Raw genomic sequence first — 14381 nt, 5'->3', positions numbered from 1 at the left:
GCGCCGTGTGTTGTTGTTTACTCACCCCTTTTCCTCGGTTCTGCTTCATCGGTTTGGTGGTTTTTGATTCCCGGACAATGAATTCGGGACTCTGACCAGACAGAGCGAGCATGGGCTAACACTTGGACTAGAGCGGCACGAGAGGGAGTCACAGGGACAATGTCACGTACGGGGCAGGGTCCCTTTCAAGCTTCGCATACTCACCTCGAGTATCAGAGCTACAATTATGAAAAGTATGGAAGTGGATAAGCGGTTCCCGTATAGTGTAAGCGTCTCTTTTTTGAGTGATACCCTACTATTCATGGAGACAACTGTAAATAAAAAGTACTTGGATATGACTCTCGCCCTCAACCAAAAGACATAGACACGCCGATACATTTTATTACTATCCCCCGAAACGCAAATGACCCATGTATATACAGGTATGTTTTCCCAAACCCAACGCCTATCAAAAACCTTGACGCCGCCTATGCAAGAGGCACGCAAAATTACCGCCACATCAACACATTTCCCCTCTCATATCACGCATTAACTGCCATGACAATCATGCCTCGTACCCCGTTATTTTCCACATCCACGTCCACACCCCTACCCACCTCATCTCGACACGCCATTAACAGTCCCATACCCCCTCGCGCCCCCCCTCTTCTTAACAACCTCCTCCCCTTCCGAGTCCGACACCGCAATATCTCCATTCACATCATCCTCATCCCCCTCCCTCTCACAAACCACCCTCCTCCCCCTCAACAAACTCTCCCTCTCCCTCTCACCCCCATCCACCTCCTCCTCATAATCCTCCTCCCCCCCCTCAGACCCCGCCCCCAAACTCCTCGTCGGCCCCTCCCCCTCGACAATAAACCACGGCGGCACGGCCCCCACCATCGCAATCAACGCCAGCATCCACCACGGCGCGATGGCATACCCCTCCTTCACGCCCCAGCTGAAGACTGCGCCGGCGGCGGCGGGGCCGACGGCGCGGCCGAGCCCGCTGAAGGTGGTGGCGAAGCCGTTGAGGGTGCCGAGGATGCGCAGCGACGAGGCGCTGTTGGTGAGCAGGATGGTGGTGCACGGGAAGCCGATGATGACGACGAAGCCTTTGGCGAGCATGATGGTCAGGAAGACGGCGTAGCGGGTTGTGGTGTCTTGGATGAGCGCGGTGTAGGGGGTGAGGAGGTAGATTAGGGGGAAGATTAGGGCTGTGTTGAAAGATGGGTTAGTTTGTGTTTTTGTATTATTATTTGTTAGGGGACGGGGGGCCGACGTACTCGCTGTCCGGTAGCAGTTCAACACGCCGAAGCGGGCGCACAGGGTCGGGAAGAGGAGGAACTGCACGACGCCGCAGGCGATGCCGTAGACGGTGTAGATGGTGCCGATCTTGTCGGAGCTGAGGCCGAAGCCGCCGTTGAATTTGAAGGGGAGCTGGGTGTTGGTCTCGTCGGGGATCACGCGCGGGTAGTTGAGGAAGACGGGGAGGACCTGGTCGTAGGCGACGGCGTGCAGGGCCAGGAAGGTGTACGACAGGAGGTTGATGCTCGTCTGGGCGGTGAAGATCTCGCTGTTGGAGACGGGATCTTCCTTGACGGCGCCCTGCTCGGAACCCGACATGACCGACTCGGCTAACAGGGGCGCTGATGCCTCGTCGTCGACAAACGACAGTCTTCTCCGCTTAGCCTTCGCCTTAGATGGTTTGAGGGAACGGGTTAGTTTCTCGCCCAACACTAAACCCCAGTCGCGCCTGTGGCGTTTACTGTGGAGTGTTTCCTGGAAGAATATTAGCTTTGTTTACCTAGCCCCTGATTTTCTGGACTCACCTTGAGGAACATCAGTCCTGTCATGAAAGAGATAAAGAACACGAAGCAGGCCATCAGATTTGGTAACACGAAAGGATAGCGCTTGAAGTACTCTATGTTGCCAAAAAGGCCGGGGTACTGCTCAGCAGGGCGAGCGAAGAAGCCGCCAAAGGCAGGACCAAAAACGGAACCAATACTCCACACAAGAGGCATGAGGGAGAAGGCTTTGGGCTGGAGTGACTTTTCTGGCACCATCTCTGCTACCATGGTTCTAATAATACCAACTGTTATGTGTTAGTGGGGGTGCCCCACGATGAGCAGGGTGAATCAAAGGCGGACATACCATTGCCATTGCCGCCTCCCATAATGGCACGGACGGCGATGGCCATTGGGAGGCTGGTCGACATGCCCCAGATCAGGAAGCACACCATGGTACTGGCAAGGCCGGAAAGAATGATGGGCTTGCGGCCGAACTTATCGGAGGCTCTCCCCCAAGCGACAGCAGTGCAACTCTGAGCGACGGAGAAGATAGCTCCCGTAAAGCCTGCCCATTTTGCGACGTCGTTCTTCTCGACGCCAAAGCTGGCTATCATCTCTGGGAGATAGGGGAAGACGGAAGTTAAGGCTAGGGGCTCGGCAAACCTAGCAACGGCTATAATGGATCTAGGTTAGCTATGGTGACACAAGATGGGAACGGTACCCGGGCCCCATGGAGCGAGCCATGACGTTATCGGCATGATTAAGCCAGAAATGAAGCAAAAGCATCGTGGAGCCCTGTACCATCGACCAGGGTTGTTGTAGTTGTTGGTTGGAATGATAGTCGGGCGTCGGATGTCTTAAGAGACAACGAAACTGAAAGAACAAGACATTTCACAACAAGACGAACAGGTATATGCGCTTACCTAGAATTGCCAGCTGCTGCGCAGGCAGCTTGGGCCCTTTTTTTGTTTGATTGGCCATGATGGACGATGCATGGACCGGGAACGAAGTGTTACAGGGCGTGTCTCTCTCAGTTGTCAATGGAACTGAGAATCCGAGACTGGCGCGTGTTACAGAAGATGACTCGTTTCTCGGCAGAACAAAACAAACTGTAATCTGTATTTTAAGCACCTATGCGCAGAGTACGGAATGCAGCCAACTAGAGACAGCGATGGCGATAAGATGGAGAGAGTGTGGCAAGAACAGGATCCGTCGGAAATAGCGGAGCAAAGGGTTGCTTTGTACTTTGTATGGGAAAAAATACAGTCATGGGCGCGGCAAAGTCTGACCGCAGAGCTGACAAAAACAAAAAAGTTGGAGGCCATCATCCATGCTGTGCAGCAAACTCAGCCTAGGCGCCACCGGCTCTTGAGAACATGATTGGCTTGCATTCAGTTGTTGGTGGGGAGCTGTCGGATACGGGCCCGATCCACGGCTGGGCCGAGATCAGAAGTCGGCAGCCAAGTCGGAGCGGCTTCGGACATGAGTGGTCGGCAATGGCCCGGGGATGCGAGAGCCAAGAGAATTCGGGCTTTCCTCTTTGAACTTCCAAGTAACTATTTTCGAAAGCACAGGAAGTTAGAGCAAGCTATGTCCACATATGGTACTTAACAGATTTGTTGTTATTTTGGATATAACCTTACTACTCTGTAGAATACGAGTAGCGAGCGTGATGGGCCAAACCAAACGCCGACGGCCATGAGGTCAACAGCAGGAAGCGGCGCAAACAAGAGTTTCAAGACGGTGTTGGAGGTTGGGTCGGCTCAGCGGGTCCGGCTGCGGAGCACCAAGCCAAGCCCGCCACCCTCAAGCAAACCCCACTTGCCCTTTCAGTGCTGAGGTGACTACTTGGGAGGGGGAAGGCGCGATGTTACAGGCTGCCTACTTGACAGGCCATGCAAACGAGGAGTCACAGCATATTACTACCTTCACTACCATGCACAATCTTACGGTGTAACCTGGACTTCGAGGTTTTATCATGGGATCCGGGGCGGTTCATGCACCTCGGCGGCATGGTGGGTTAGCCGCGGGACGTACCCCAGGTTCCCCGGCGGCACGGTGACGGGTCCAAATGCCCAAAATGTCCAAAATGTCTTGGTGCGTGATGGTGAGTTGGCGCCTGTGATGAGATGTCTCAATGCCGCAGGCGGATTGAAGTCGTCAATCTTCCATTGCTTGGGGTTGAAGAGGGGTTGCTGTCTACCCTATAGGTAACTAGGTATGTACGAATACCCAACCCGAAACGGCAGCTGTTCGTTCAATTAGGACCGGGCCACACGGCAGATCCCGCATTGCGTCAGCGTTCCCCCAAGCACCTCTTGACCAGCCAGCCAACCACCCACTCGCCCACTGCAACACACCCCCAACCACCACTGATGTATCAACCTGCAACTGACTGAATTTCCAACCTCTCACCTGCCCACTCCGTCCAACCACACCTCCGACCAACGCGGTAATCCGAAAAAGAGCCGAATCTGTGAAAAAGAACATGCCAACATAATCCATAATTTCGAAAACCAATTGATGTGAGATTGCGAGGCTGAGATCGTGTTGCTGTGAGTGGTAGTGCAATTTATCAATTTTATCCATTTGCTTGCTTTGATTTCATCGACACAATATCGACACCACATTTCCTTTTCCGTCATGAGACCTACATGCATTATTGCATTAGTTTGACAGTAACAAAAGAGATCACGATGGGACTGACGGCCACAAGCCAGAACTGCAACAGACAGCCATGTCTTCGGAGCACACGCCGCTCCTCACCAAGGTCCGGGTCGCCGCGCCCCGGCCCCGGTACCCCCATGCCGTGTTGCGCCGCTTTTGTACCGTCGCTCTGGCATCCATCTTGATATGGTTCTTCATCGCCGTGGCCGCGACCATACCATTCCTGGATGGCCACTCCCACCAAAAACCTAATGACAAGTGGTCATGGCCCGGCTGTGGTAAATCGAAGGTGGACTACGATCAGCTGCAGCGCATCCTCCTGGACACCCCTACTAGCAAAAACGCCGAGGAATGGAGCAGGTACTACACTTCCGGGCCTCATATTGCAGGCAAGAACTACTCCCAGGCGCTCTGGACCAAGAACAAGTGGGAAGAGTTCGGTATCCAGGCCGATATCGTGTCCTACGATGTGTACATCAACTACCCGGTCGATCACCGCCTGGCTCTTTTGAAGAAAAAGAAGCATGACGACGGTACATCGGCTTGGAAGGTGTCATACGAGGCTTCCCTTACTGAGGACGTGATCGAAGATGATCCGACAAGCAGCTTGTCCGATCGGGTTCCCACCTTCCACGGCTACTCTGCCTCGGGCAATGTCACCGGCTCGGTGGTTTATGTTAATTATGGCACTTACCAGGATTTTGCGGACCTGGTCAAGGCCAACGTCACACTCAAAGACAAGGTGGCTATCGCCCGCTATGGCGGTATTTTTAGGGGTTTGAAGGTTAAGCGCGCCCAAGAGCTCGGAATGGCCGGCATCGTTCTGTACAGCGATCCCGGCGACGACGGAGACATCACCGAGGAAAAGGGAGAGAAGCCCTACCCAGATGGGCCCGCCCGCCAGCCCAGCAGCGTACAGCGGGGGAGCACCCAGTTTCTCAGCTTTGCCCCAGGCGACCCGTAAACCTCACTCGGCCTCTCTCCACGGACCCTTACTGACCACGCCGATAGGACAACGCCGGGATATCCCTCTAAGCCGGGCGCCCCCCGCCAGCCGGTACACACGGCCATCCCGAGCATTCCCTCTATTCCCATCTCGTACCAGGATGCGCTTCCCATTCTGAAGGCCCTCAACGGCCACGGCCCAAAGGCCGACGACTTTAACCAGTACTGGACCCGTAACACGGGGCTGGGGTACAAGGGCGTACATTACAACATCGGGCCCACCCCCGACGATGTCGTGGTCAACCTATACAACAAGCAGGACTACGTGACCACGCCTTTGTGGAATGTCATCGGCGTCATCAACGGCACCATCCCCGACGAGGTCGTCAGTATGTAACCCCCCCACGTTTTGCCACCAGTGTGGTACGCTAATCGCACCATTTCAGTCGTCGGGAACCATCGCGATGCCTGGATTGCGGGGGGAGCCGGCGACCCCAACAGCGGGTCTGCTGTGCTGAATGAGGCGGTACGTTCCTTCGGGGAGGCAGTCCGTCAAGGGTGGAAGCCTCTCCGAACCATTGTCTTTGGAAGCTGGGACGGCGAGGAGTACGGACTTGTTGGCTCCACTGAATGGGTAGAGGAGTACTTGCCCTGGCTCAGTCACGCCAACGTGGCCTACATTGTATGCCCCGCCACCCTTTCCCATCTCTGCCACCTTGCTAACCCTAGTAGAACACCGACGCCTCGGTCCGGGGAACCGAACTGCGGACATCGGCAGCGCCCCTGCTTCATAACGTCATCCACGCCGTCACCGCTGTGGTCCCGTCTCCGAACCAAACCGTCCCGGGCCAGACAGTTCACGACCTATGGAACAAGCAGATCAGGACCATGGGTAGCGGCAGCGACTTCACCGCCTTCCAGGACTTCGCTGGCATCCCATCCCTCGACATCGGTTTTATCTACGGCCCCGACTCACCCGTGTACCACTACCACAGCAACTACGACAGCTTCTACTGGATGGAGAAGTACGGCGACCCGGGCTTCATCTACCACCGCACCATGGCGCAGATCCTCAGCCTGCTCGCCGCCCGGCTAGCCGACCTCCCCATCATCTCCTTCCGCGCCGCCGACTACGCCCAGTCTCTCGACCGGTACGTGAAGCAGGTCGAGGACAAGCTCGACGCGGCCCTCGCCCCCCCACCATCCGCATCAACCCTCGAAACAGCAGCCCCCCTGATGCTAGACGACGACGCCTACTTCGAGCTCCGCGGCAGCACCCGCAACACCTCCACCACCCTCTCCGCCGCGTCCACCTCCTCCGCCGAAACCTTCAAGGCCTCCCTACTGCGCTTGCACCAAGCCGTATCCAAGCTAGCCGTACGCGCCGCCAAGCTCGACAAGCGCGCCGACGAGCTCGATGAGAAACTGCGCGCCCACATCCCCTGGTGGAAGTGGCCTGCCAGGCTGCACCTGGGTTGGCAGGTCCGCAAGGTCAATACCAAGTATAAGCTGATGGAGCGTGCGTTCTTGTTTGAGGAGGGCTTGGATGGGCGGTCGTGGTTCAAGCATGTGGTGTTTGCGCCGGGGCTGTGGACAGGGTATGCTGGTGGTGAGTTCTTCCTTCCCTCTTTTCTGTTAGCTATAAGGTAATTGTGTCGTTGTGAGGAGTGAGTGCTAACGTGGTGCTGATAGCGGTGTTCCCGGGGCTGGTTGAGAGTATCGATGACGAGGACTGGGTGAATGCGGAGAGGTGGGTGGATATCATCGAGAGCCGCTTGAAGAACGCTGCGCACCGGTTGTGAGCACTCCGAAACCGTAAGCGTTGGAAAGGTACATATTAAGGATTGAATATTCAACATAGGAGGAGGTTAGATTGTCTTGGAGACGTTGGTTTGGTCTAAGTATATGATCCATAGGCTGTACATGAATGGATAGATTGTATATCGCAGAGCTACTGGTTTGTCCGACCCTTCCCTTTCCTTACTTTATTATTACATACAGTAGCGGGCATCTGATATGAGCGGGTTCGGTGGTAAAATTATATCATTCTTTGCATAGACTCCCAACGGCCACTACCTGATTAAACACCCTGGGTATACATCCCTCACAAAATCACAACAAAACAAACAAACAAACACCCCTATTCAACCAAACCCCATACACCAACTCTCCCACCACCCGCCACTGCATATATAGAGGTAGGCAACCCGCATCTTAAAACCACCCCACCCCCTTCACCCAACAACAACCACCACCAACACCCCCCCATCCTCACCAACCAACTAAAACCCCCCTCACTCATTCGCACCCAACTCCCCCGCAACCACCCCCCCACCCCGATGCGGCAAGTTATGTTGCTGTTGCTGCTGCGGCGGCGGCGTCGGCTGCATCTGCGGCCCTCCGACCGAAGACGGCGGCGCCTGGCTGTCCCCCGTGGGCTGCGGCACAATCGGCTGCGGCTGCTGCTGCTGCTGCTGCTGCTGCTGCTGCTGCTGCTGCTGCTGTTGGGGATATTGCTGCTGCTGCTGCTGCTGGGGAGGATAGAACCCGCCCTGCGGCGGCATCTGCTGCATCGGGATGGGCATGCCCTGGACCGGGACGGGCTGGCCCTGCATGTGGGTCATGGGCACGGGGCCGTAGCCCGGGGCGGGGTAGAAGGGCGGCGGGGCCTGGCCTTGGAGGTGGGCGGGGTAGGGTTGTTGTTGTTGTTGTTGTTGTTGTTGTTGGTATATGGGGTTGCCTGCCTTGTCGGTGTAGATGACGACAGGGGCGGGGGCGGCGCCGGTGGTGGGTTGGCGGGGCCCGGGGGGTGTGCCGGGCGTGCAGTGCAGGCCGGCGGCGCGGTGGCGGTGGAGGTGGATGGAGTGGATGATGAGGGAGACGAGGAAGAGGATGCTGGCGGGGTGGGTTAGACTTGAGTCTTGGGAGGGAGGACTTGGGGGGGGATGGGGACATACAACTCGACACCGCCTAGCCCGGCCGCCGCCGCCTGCGTCGCGAGCCAGATGAGATCGCTGTCGGACAGGGAGGAATAGTCAAATGCCGAATAGCTATAGGAATAGCTATTGACGAGAGAGAAGAAGGCCCCCACGCGGGCCGCCAGCAGGGCAAAGGAGCAGAGCCACATGACGACGAAGAAGATATCGACGCCCAGGATGGCCCAGTAGTTGTAGGCCGCGGGTGGTCCATATTTGGCGACTAGGTGGTAGATGGAGTACAGCATCGTCATTATGGCCTGGACGGTTGCGGTCAGTTCTCATGACCTTGGTTGAGTGCGTGAGTGTTTGGTATGTCCTTACCACTGCCAAGATGAAGTTGTTCCCGTCAAACGGGCCGAGGGAGACGCCTTGGGCTGTTAGTCAAGTGCCCGTCAAGCAAAACCCAGAAATGAACACACCATATGCCGCCAACCCGAGGATGATCAAGGACAGGACGAGTTGCACAATCCTGATGGCAATGAAGCCCCTGGGTTGGATGGGAATATGCTCCCGCCCCGGGGGTAGGCCGACTGGGAACTGTGGGTTACTCATCGTCGACGTTGCTGTGTGGCTTCTACAAGTCTGAGACACGAAGGTCGATTTTCAAAAGTACGAAGGTGGTGTCGAGAGGAAGAGAAAGCCGAAAGACAGGGCACACAACAAGGAGAAGGGTCGCCCAACGGTGAAGGGGAGAGAGGGCCCGAGTCCGAGCCTTGTGCCATCTTGGGCGACCCTGTCAACCTTTTCAACAAGGGCAGTCCGCCTCATCAAACACGGCATGAACCCGCCTTTCCCTGGCCTTGGGCGCGGCGGGGGCTGCAAGCCACCTAGGCTTTCCCAAAATTAGCGTCCTCCCAGGGGCGCTGGTCGGACGCATGGTGTCTTGATTCGTGCCAGGGGGTGTGCGTGCGGCTGAGAAAAGCCGAATATTGATTGGAAGGCGGTGGATGGAAAGAGGGGAAGATGGCTGTGCCCAGGACCGTGCCGTTGATTTACCGACCCGACTGTCCATTGATGGAACGCCCTTCGGTACCCTTCAGTGCGGCTCTGAGAAGACTGCTGGTCGGGGTGAGGTCGTTCCTGGGAGCTGTGAGACTTCGGAGCCTGCGAGAGAGGGAGAGTTAGTGTTTTTTTTTATATATAAAAACATCAGAACTTGAGAAGGATGCATCGGGGAAACAATGGCGATAAAAGGTCATCTTTCGAGTACTGTGTACATTCATCAATATTAGACCCCTGTGCCGCATGTGCCAAGGTAGAACATTAACAAACATGTGGTGAAATGTCTTCCACATCCATCCGTCCATACATATAGATATATCGGGGCCTTTCGTCACTATCATTGCCTGCTCCTGCATCACCTGCAAGCCCGATCTGTACATAAATAACATGCAAAAGGCTCGCTCGCCTTGCCTTCCCCCTGTATATAGCACCACCGCCCAATACTCGCCCGAAGACGTCATGTAAGTAAAGTATGGCAACCATCTCCGAATGAAAATGCCGCTGGGATGAATCTCGAAGATAAAACGGACCGGTAATGAGTAAGCAAATGGCAAAAGTGGAGATGAAAAGCAAGAACCATCGACAAACGATGAGAAAAAAAAGCCAGGGGCCATGATGGGTATCCGAACAAAGCCTAAGCAAAGAAAACTGCAATTCCTCCCTCCAACACCTACTAACCCGGTGTATGCAACTCAAGCATCAAAAACCGGAAGAGACAAGTCTCTTATGCAAAGTCATCTGCGCCGCCATCCAAAACGAGCCGGTCGAGATTCTGCACGAGCTCCTTGGTCTCGCGTCTAATCTCAAAAGCAATGGGTGGCAGCGTCTGGGTCCACATATGCCACTCGCGGCTCGTGCTGTCGCTGCCGCCGGCCGCGAGGTCAAGCCCGCGGCTGCCGGCCTCCATGAGACGTTCGCGGCACGCCACCAGTCGCTTGACTAGCTCAGGACCGTCGGGGCCGGGGCCCACCGCCGCCTGCGTCTCCGCCGTCAGCTGCCCGACTACGTCCGTGATGACGCCGATCTCCTCTGTGACTTGGTTGATGTTGGCATCATCGCGGACCAGCTGGACGAGGTTCTGGATCGTCTGGACAAGGACGGCATTTTGATCTTCAAGGTAGATTTTGAGGTCCTCGATCCGTCTGTCGGGTTGTTGGGCGTTGTTGTAAAAACCGTTCCCGTTCCCGTTGGTGTTGGGAGCGATGGGTAGGGCCTTCTCCAGGCCACCGTATCCCCCTTGACCGCCGTTGGCGGCCACCCCGTTGCGAGCCATCGGGCCCTTTGCAAACGACTCGCGCGGCGAGCTAACCGGGCTGTAGGCGGATGAGTCGGCGCTCGCCCGGCTCCTAGGGCCCAAGCCCTGGAATGGCGGGGGTGGCGGCAGCGAAGCTTGAACCGACGTGATGCTAGATACCTTGCTCTGTCCGTTGGTTTGCGGGGAGAAGAATCCGGTCGAGTCCACAGGGGTCACGGTCCCGTCATCATCTTCTTCCAACTCGTCCCCCGGAGTGGTGCGAATCTTGGCTGCGCGAAGCAACTCAACGACCGCCGCGACCAGGTGGGATGCCGCTGCATCAAGCAGCGATACCGGGGAAATGCCAGCTGAGCTCGCAAAATTCTTGGAAGCCGTGATCATGTTGTTGGCCGTAGATGAAACCCGGGACTTGGGCTTTTGATACTGCATGGCCGCCTCTCCGTTTTGCGCCGAGGTGTCGATGTCTTTGGTGATCCGCCGAACACTGACCACGACTGCCTTCATCGCGTCGATCACGCGCTCCGGGTCCGCACGAGCCTGCTTGAGAAGATCGTCGATGGCGAGCTGGAATTTTGTGACGTGGATATCCTTAACCAACCCGCCGTCTTCCACAAATCCCTTCTCGCGAACATATCTGCCGGCGTCCTGGTCCATCGTGAGCCCGGCAGAGGAACCGCGCATGTCGCGCAGCTGCGTTTTGGTGCGCGCATAGCGATTCTGCCACTCTCGTACTTCATTCTCGAGCGACTCTATCGTCTTCTCCATCTCGGATTGCCTATCCCAGGTGGCGCCGCTCTGCTGGGAGATCGTCCTCATCTCCCGAAGGAACTCTTGGGCTTCCCGCCGCACCTCCTCAGTCACTTGCTCCTGCTCTTCTAGCGCCATACGTAGCGCTTTGTTCTCCCGTTCGAGCTCGGGATCGGCCGCTCCACTTGACACCGAACGGCTCGCGTTCTTGACCTGCTCGAGCTCGTCCCTCAACTCTTGCGCCTCATTCTCGTGCTCACCCCGGAGCCTATCGATCTCCCGCTGCAAGGAGTCGTTTAGCTCTTGAGCCTCGGCGAGTTTATCCTCCAAGTTCGCGCGGGTACTATCCCACTCGTGTTTTGCCGAGTCCGCCGCGGCCGCTTTCGAGCGTTCGCCATCCAAGGCGCCGTTGAGTTCATCATCCTTTTGCTTTAATGTGTCCTCCATGCTGTTGACCTTCTCCCGCAAATCCCTGATCTGCTGTTCGTATTCTTCGATGAGCTTCTTGTCCGACTATAAACTTTGTGTTAGCGATCAATGCTCAGTGGTGCGGGAAGGAGAAAACAAACCTCGGTTTGCCCTGCGGCGCGCTGCATCCCATATGGTGCGTTCGGGTCCGGACTCGTGGGACTGATAGCGTCATCGTCCTCCTCTACCATCGTGCTCTTATTGGGGACGATGGTGTTGCTCTGAAACTGCTTCGGCATCGGTCTCCCGTAGTCGCCATTTGGTATGCCGGGTGACGGCGGAATCGGGAAACCAGCCTGCAAAGGCGTCGGTAACCCGCGCCCGCTTCTTACCGAGCTAGCTTCGGAGGGGCGTCTCCGACTCTGGTTCCTCGGAGGATACCCGTTCATTCCGTTTACAGGTGTCTGCGAGCGGCTCTGCGGTCCTCCACGGACCGACATTGGGCTTCCCACACGAGGAACATCCGGGCCGGCAAAACGCGGGAACCTCCGCTCCAGTTCGCAAAAGACATCGGTGGCTAGGTCACGGAACCGCGGGGGGCCAAGGGAAGAGAGTTTCTGGCGTGCTTGGTTTCGTTTTGGGTGGAAATTTTCCTCGGGCAAGAGGTAATCTGGAGGCCCAGAGCCGGGCGGAGCACCTGGGGGTACTCGACTCGCAAGTTCGCGTCGCTTCAACTCGTCGTAAACATCGGTACTGAGTTCGAGAAATTGGACGCCGGTAAGGCGTTGCAGCTTATCGCGAGCCTTGTTCGGTGGGGGTTTCGGGTTGCCATCGCGCGATGTTGCTGAGAGGAAGCGCTTGAGAGAGACATAGTGCTCTGAGAGCATCAGCTCCTGGTTTTCCGACTGACTCTGACTCCTCCCGCTCTCGCTCCTTGCATATAGGTTGGTGCCGGCGCTCGATCGGCCGACGGAAGCGGGCGGCGAGGGACCGCCGACGCTCCTCGGCCCCGGTGGGAAGTTGTTCATCGGCTTGACTGGTCCGGCAGAGTCGGGCGGTGTGCTGAGTTGACCTCGGTTATTTTGGTATGGGAGCCCGTCCTTATCGATGGTTGGATATGACCATTCGCTACCGCCTACAGAGACAGGTGACAGTGGTGCATTGCGGCCATTCATGGTATTCGGGTGTGGTTCGTAGTGGGCGTTGGCCGTCGTAAGCGGGCACCAGAGAGCAACCGGCGGGCGCAAGGGTACGTGGCGCCGAAGGGCGGAAATTGGCGACGCTGAGTGGCGGCGAAGGGCGCACGCAACGAAAGGAAATTATTACAAAGGATTAAACCGGACGACGACGCAGCGGGGAACGGTGGTCGAAAGTTGACACAGCATGAAACGCCTTGACGCTCGGCCAACGAAGGGTCGCCAGGAGCGGCGAGCGTGCAGCTCTGCTTCTTCTAGAAAGAAGGCTGAAGTGGCACGGCCCGACCACACGGAACAGCACACACAAAGATATACAAGATCTGGTCCGATATGAGGCGGCCCGGCCTGTTGGACTGCTGATTGTTGTTGGGGGTCGTGTGCTCGTAGCTGGGGGGCACAGGATGGCCGTCGTGAAAGGCCGTTTCGTCGTCTGATCTCGTCTAGTGCGGTTTCGTCTTTACTCGGTTGCCACGAAGCTGCAAATGAGTGGCGGAAAATAGCGAAAAGAATGTAAGTCGAGCACGAGTCGGGAGAGCAAGAAAGCAGAGCAGCAAAAGGAGCAAAAAGGAGCGAAAAAAGAACCGGACTGTCTGCAAAGCGCAAGCAAACAACGACCGCGTCCTTTTAGGCAGCGTGTAATTACAGATGACCACCGACGACTTTGAGTGCGGGTCGTGGGAATCACCGAGACGTGGGATTTGGGGGTGCAAAAGGTCACAAAAAGGGCAATGAATCGCCCAAGCGCCCCTGATGACGACCCCGGCAGGGCCACTGCTGGGTGGCGATTGGTTTGGCAGCTGAACTGCTGGGGATTGGTGCTGGGGGTGTAATTTCCTTGTCCAGGTAGTCGCGCGCTACGGCAGGAACATCTCGGCGAAAGGAGGCGGGAAGGCGGAGACAGGGATGGGCGGGGGATCGACCCTGCAAGTCAACTTTTTTTTCTTGAAGCCGATGTTGTCGGTCGGTCGAGCCGGCTCTTTGCATCGAGACAAAGCATGGAGAGCTGAAGCGAGACTGTCTTTGGCCGCCCAGGGAGAGGAAATCCGGGGATCTTCGGGGGAAAGAACAAAGGGATGTTTTGTATCTCTAACTACAAAGTAGATAATCTGAGCCGAGTTCCGTGAAACACAACGCTTTCCCCGAGACATTTGCGGACTCCCTCGAAACCCAAAGCCTCTTTCTTCTTTGAGCCTTCTTTCAATTCCCTTTCCCCATCCATGGGTGGGTGATGGGGGTCTTTGAATTGAAATGCCGGATGCCAACAATGAATTTTGCAGATACAAGACACCCACCCACAGGGGTTTTTCAAGTGGTTCTGTGTACTGAGAAGAAAGAACGACATATATTTGTAGTTATCCAACAACATAGTTCGGTTATACAGTAAGCTGACCAGTCTTGATAATCCGGCGATACC

The 14381-nt window shown here is 56.3% G+C and overlaps 4 protein-coding genes across 4 annotated transcripts; 1 reads left to right on the top strand and 3 right to left on the bottom strand.

Annotated features, from left to right (window-relative positions):
• Window positions 1-255: 255 nt before the first annotated feature.
• F5144DRAFT_625145 (major facilitator superfamily domain-containing protein) lies at window positions 256-3066 on the bottom strand. The gene is made up of 5 exons (XM_066792215.1): window positions 2693-3066; window positions 2134-2442; window positions 1812-2074; window positions 1266-1761; window positions 256-1196 (listed from the first exon to the last, which is right to left on the bottom strand). The coding sequence occupies exons 1-5, from the start codon at window positions 2748-2750 to the stop codon at window positions 598-600; spliced, it is 1725 nt and encodes a 574-aa protein (XP_066648358.1). The 5' UTR covers window positions 2751-3066; the 3' UTR covers window positions 256-597.
• Window positions 3067-4245: 1179 nt separating this feature from the next.
• On the top strand, window positions 4246-7452 carry F5144DRAFT_32650 (uncharacterized protein). The gene is made up of 5 exons (XM_066784095.1): window positions 4246-5396; window positions 5448-5770; window positions 5828-6063; window positions 6114-6990; window positions 7074-7452. The coding sequence occupies exons 1-5, from the start codon at window positions 4507-4509 to the stop codon at window positions 7181-7183; spliced, it is 2436 nt and encodes an 811-aa protein (XP_066648357.1). The 5' UTR covers window positions 4246-4506; the 3' UTR covers window positions 7184-7452.
• On the bottom strand, window positions 7354-8857 carry F5144DRAFT_32626 (uncharacterized protein). Its single transcript, XM_066784094.1, has 2 exons — window positions 8339-8857; window positions 7354-8276 (listed from the first exon to the last, which is right to left on the bottom strand). The coding sequence occupies exons 1-2, from the start codon at window positions 8608-8610 to the stop codon at window positions 7676-7678; spliced, it is 873 nt and encodes a 290-aa protein (XP_066648356.1). The 5' UTR covers window positions 8611-8857; the 3' UTR covers window positions 7354-7675.
• Window positions 8858-10085: 1228 nt separating this feature from the next.
• F5144DRAFT_481219 (uncharacterized protein) lies at window positions 10086-12946 on the bottom strand (the record flags this gene model as incomplete). The annotated part of the gene is made up of 2 exons (XM_066785272.1): window positions 10086-11876; window positions 11933-12946. 2 exons carry the CDS (start codon window positions 12944-12946, stop codon window positions 10086-10088), a joined length of 2805 nt encoding a protein of 934 aa, XP_066648355.1.
• Between the last annotated feature and the right edge of the window lie 1435 nt (window positions 12947-14381).

The sequence above is a fragment of the Chaetomium tenue genome (genome assembly GCF_020726465.1).
Source record: "Chaetomium tenue strain MPI-SDFR-AT-0079 chromosome Unknown F5144scaffold_1, whole genome shotgun sequence".
In the NCBI taxonomy this organism is placed as follows: Eukaryota; Fungi; Ascomycota; class Sordariomycetes; order Sordariales; family Chaetomiaceae; genus Chaetomium; species Chaetomium tenue.
The sequence above is the reverse complement of the archived record's forward strand: the minus strand, read 5'-3'. Positions and strand labels throughout refer to the sequence as shown.

Coding starts and splice junctions, on each gene's coding strand:
- F5144DRAFT_625145 (XM_066792215.1), bottom strand. CDS start 2,750: ATGGCCAATCAAACAAAAAAAGGGCCCAAGCTGCCTGCGCAGCAGCTG. Junction 2,443..2,692: donor GCAGCAGCTGGCAATTCTAG/GTAAGCGCATAT, acceptor GATCCATTATAG/CCGTTGCTAGGTTTGCCGAG. Junction 1,197..1,265: donor GAACTGCTACCGGACAGCGA/GTACGTCGGCCC, acceptor CTTTCAACACAG/CCCTAATCTTCCCCCTAATC.
- F5144DRAFT_32650 (XM_066784095.1), top strand. CDS start 4,507: ATGTCTTCGGAGCACACGCCGCTCCTCACCAAGGTCCGGGTCGCCGCG. Junction 5,771..5,827: donor CATCCCCGACGAGGTCGTCA/GTATGTAACCCC, acceptor GCACCATTTCAG/TCGTCGGGAACCATCGCGAT. Junction 6,991..7,073: donor GTGGACAGGGTATGCTGGTG/GTGAGTTCTTCC, acceptor TGGTGCTGATAG/CGGTGTTCCCGGGGCTGGTT.
- F5144DRAFT_32626 (XM_066784094.1), bottom strand. CDS start 8,610: ATGACGATGCTGTACTCCATCTACCACCTAGTCGCCAAATATGGACCA. Junction 8,277..8,338: donor GGGCTAGGCGGTGTCGAGTT/GTATGTCCCCAT, acceptor CCACCCCGCCAG/CATCCTCTTCCTCGTCTCCC.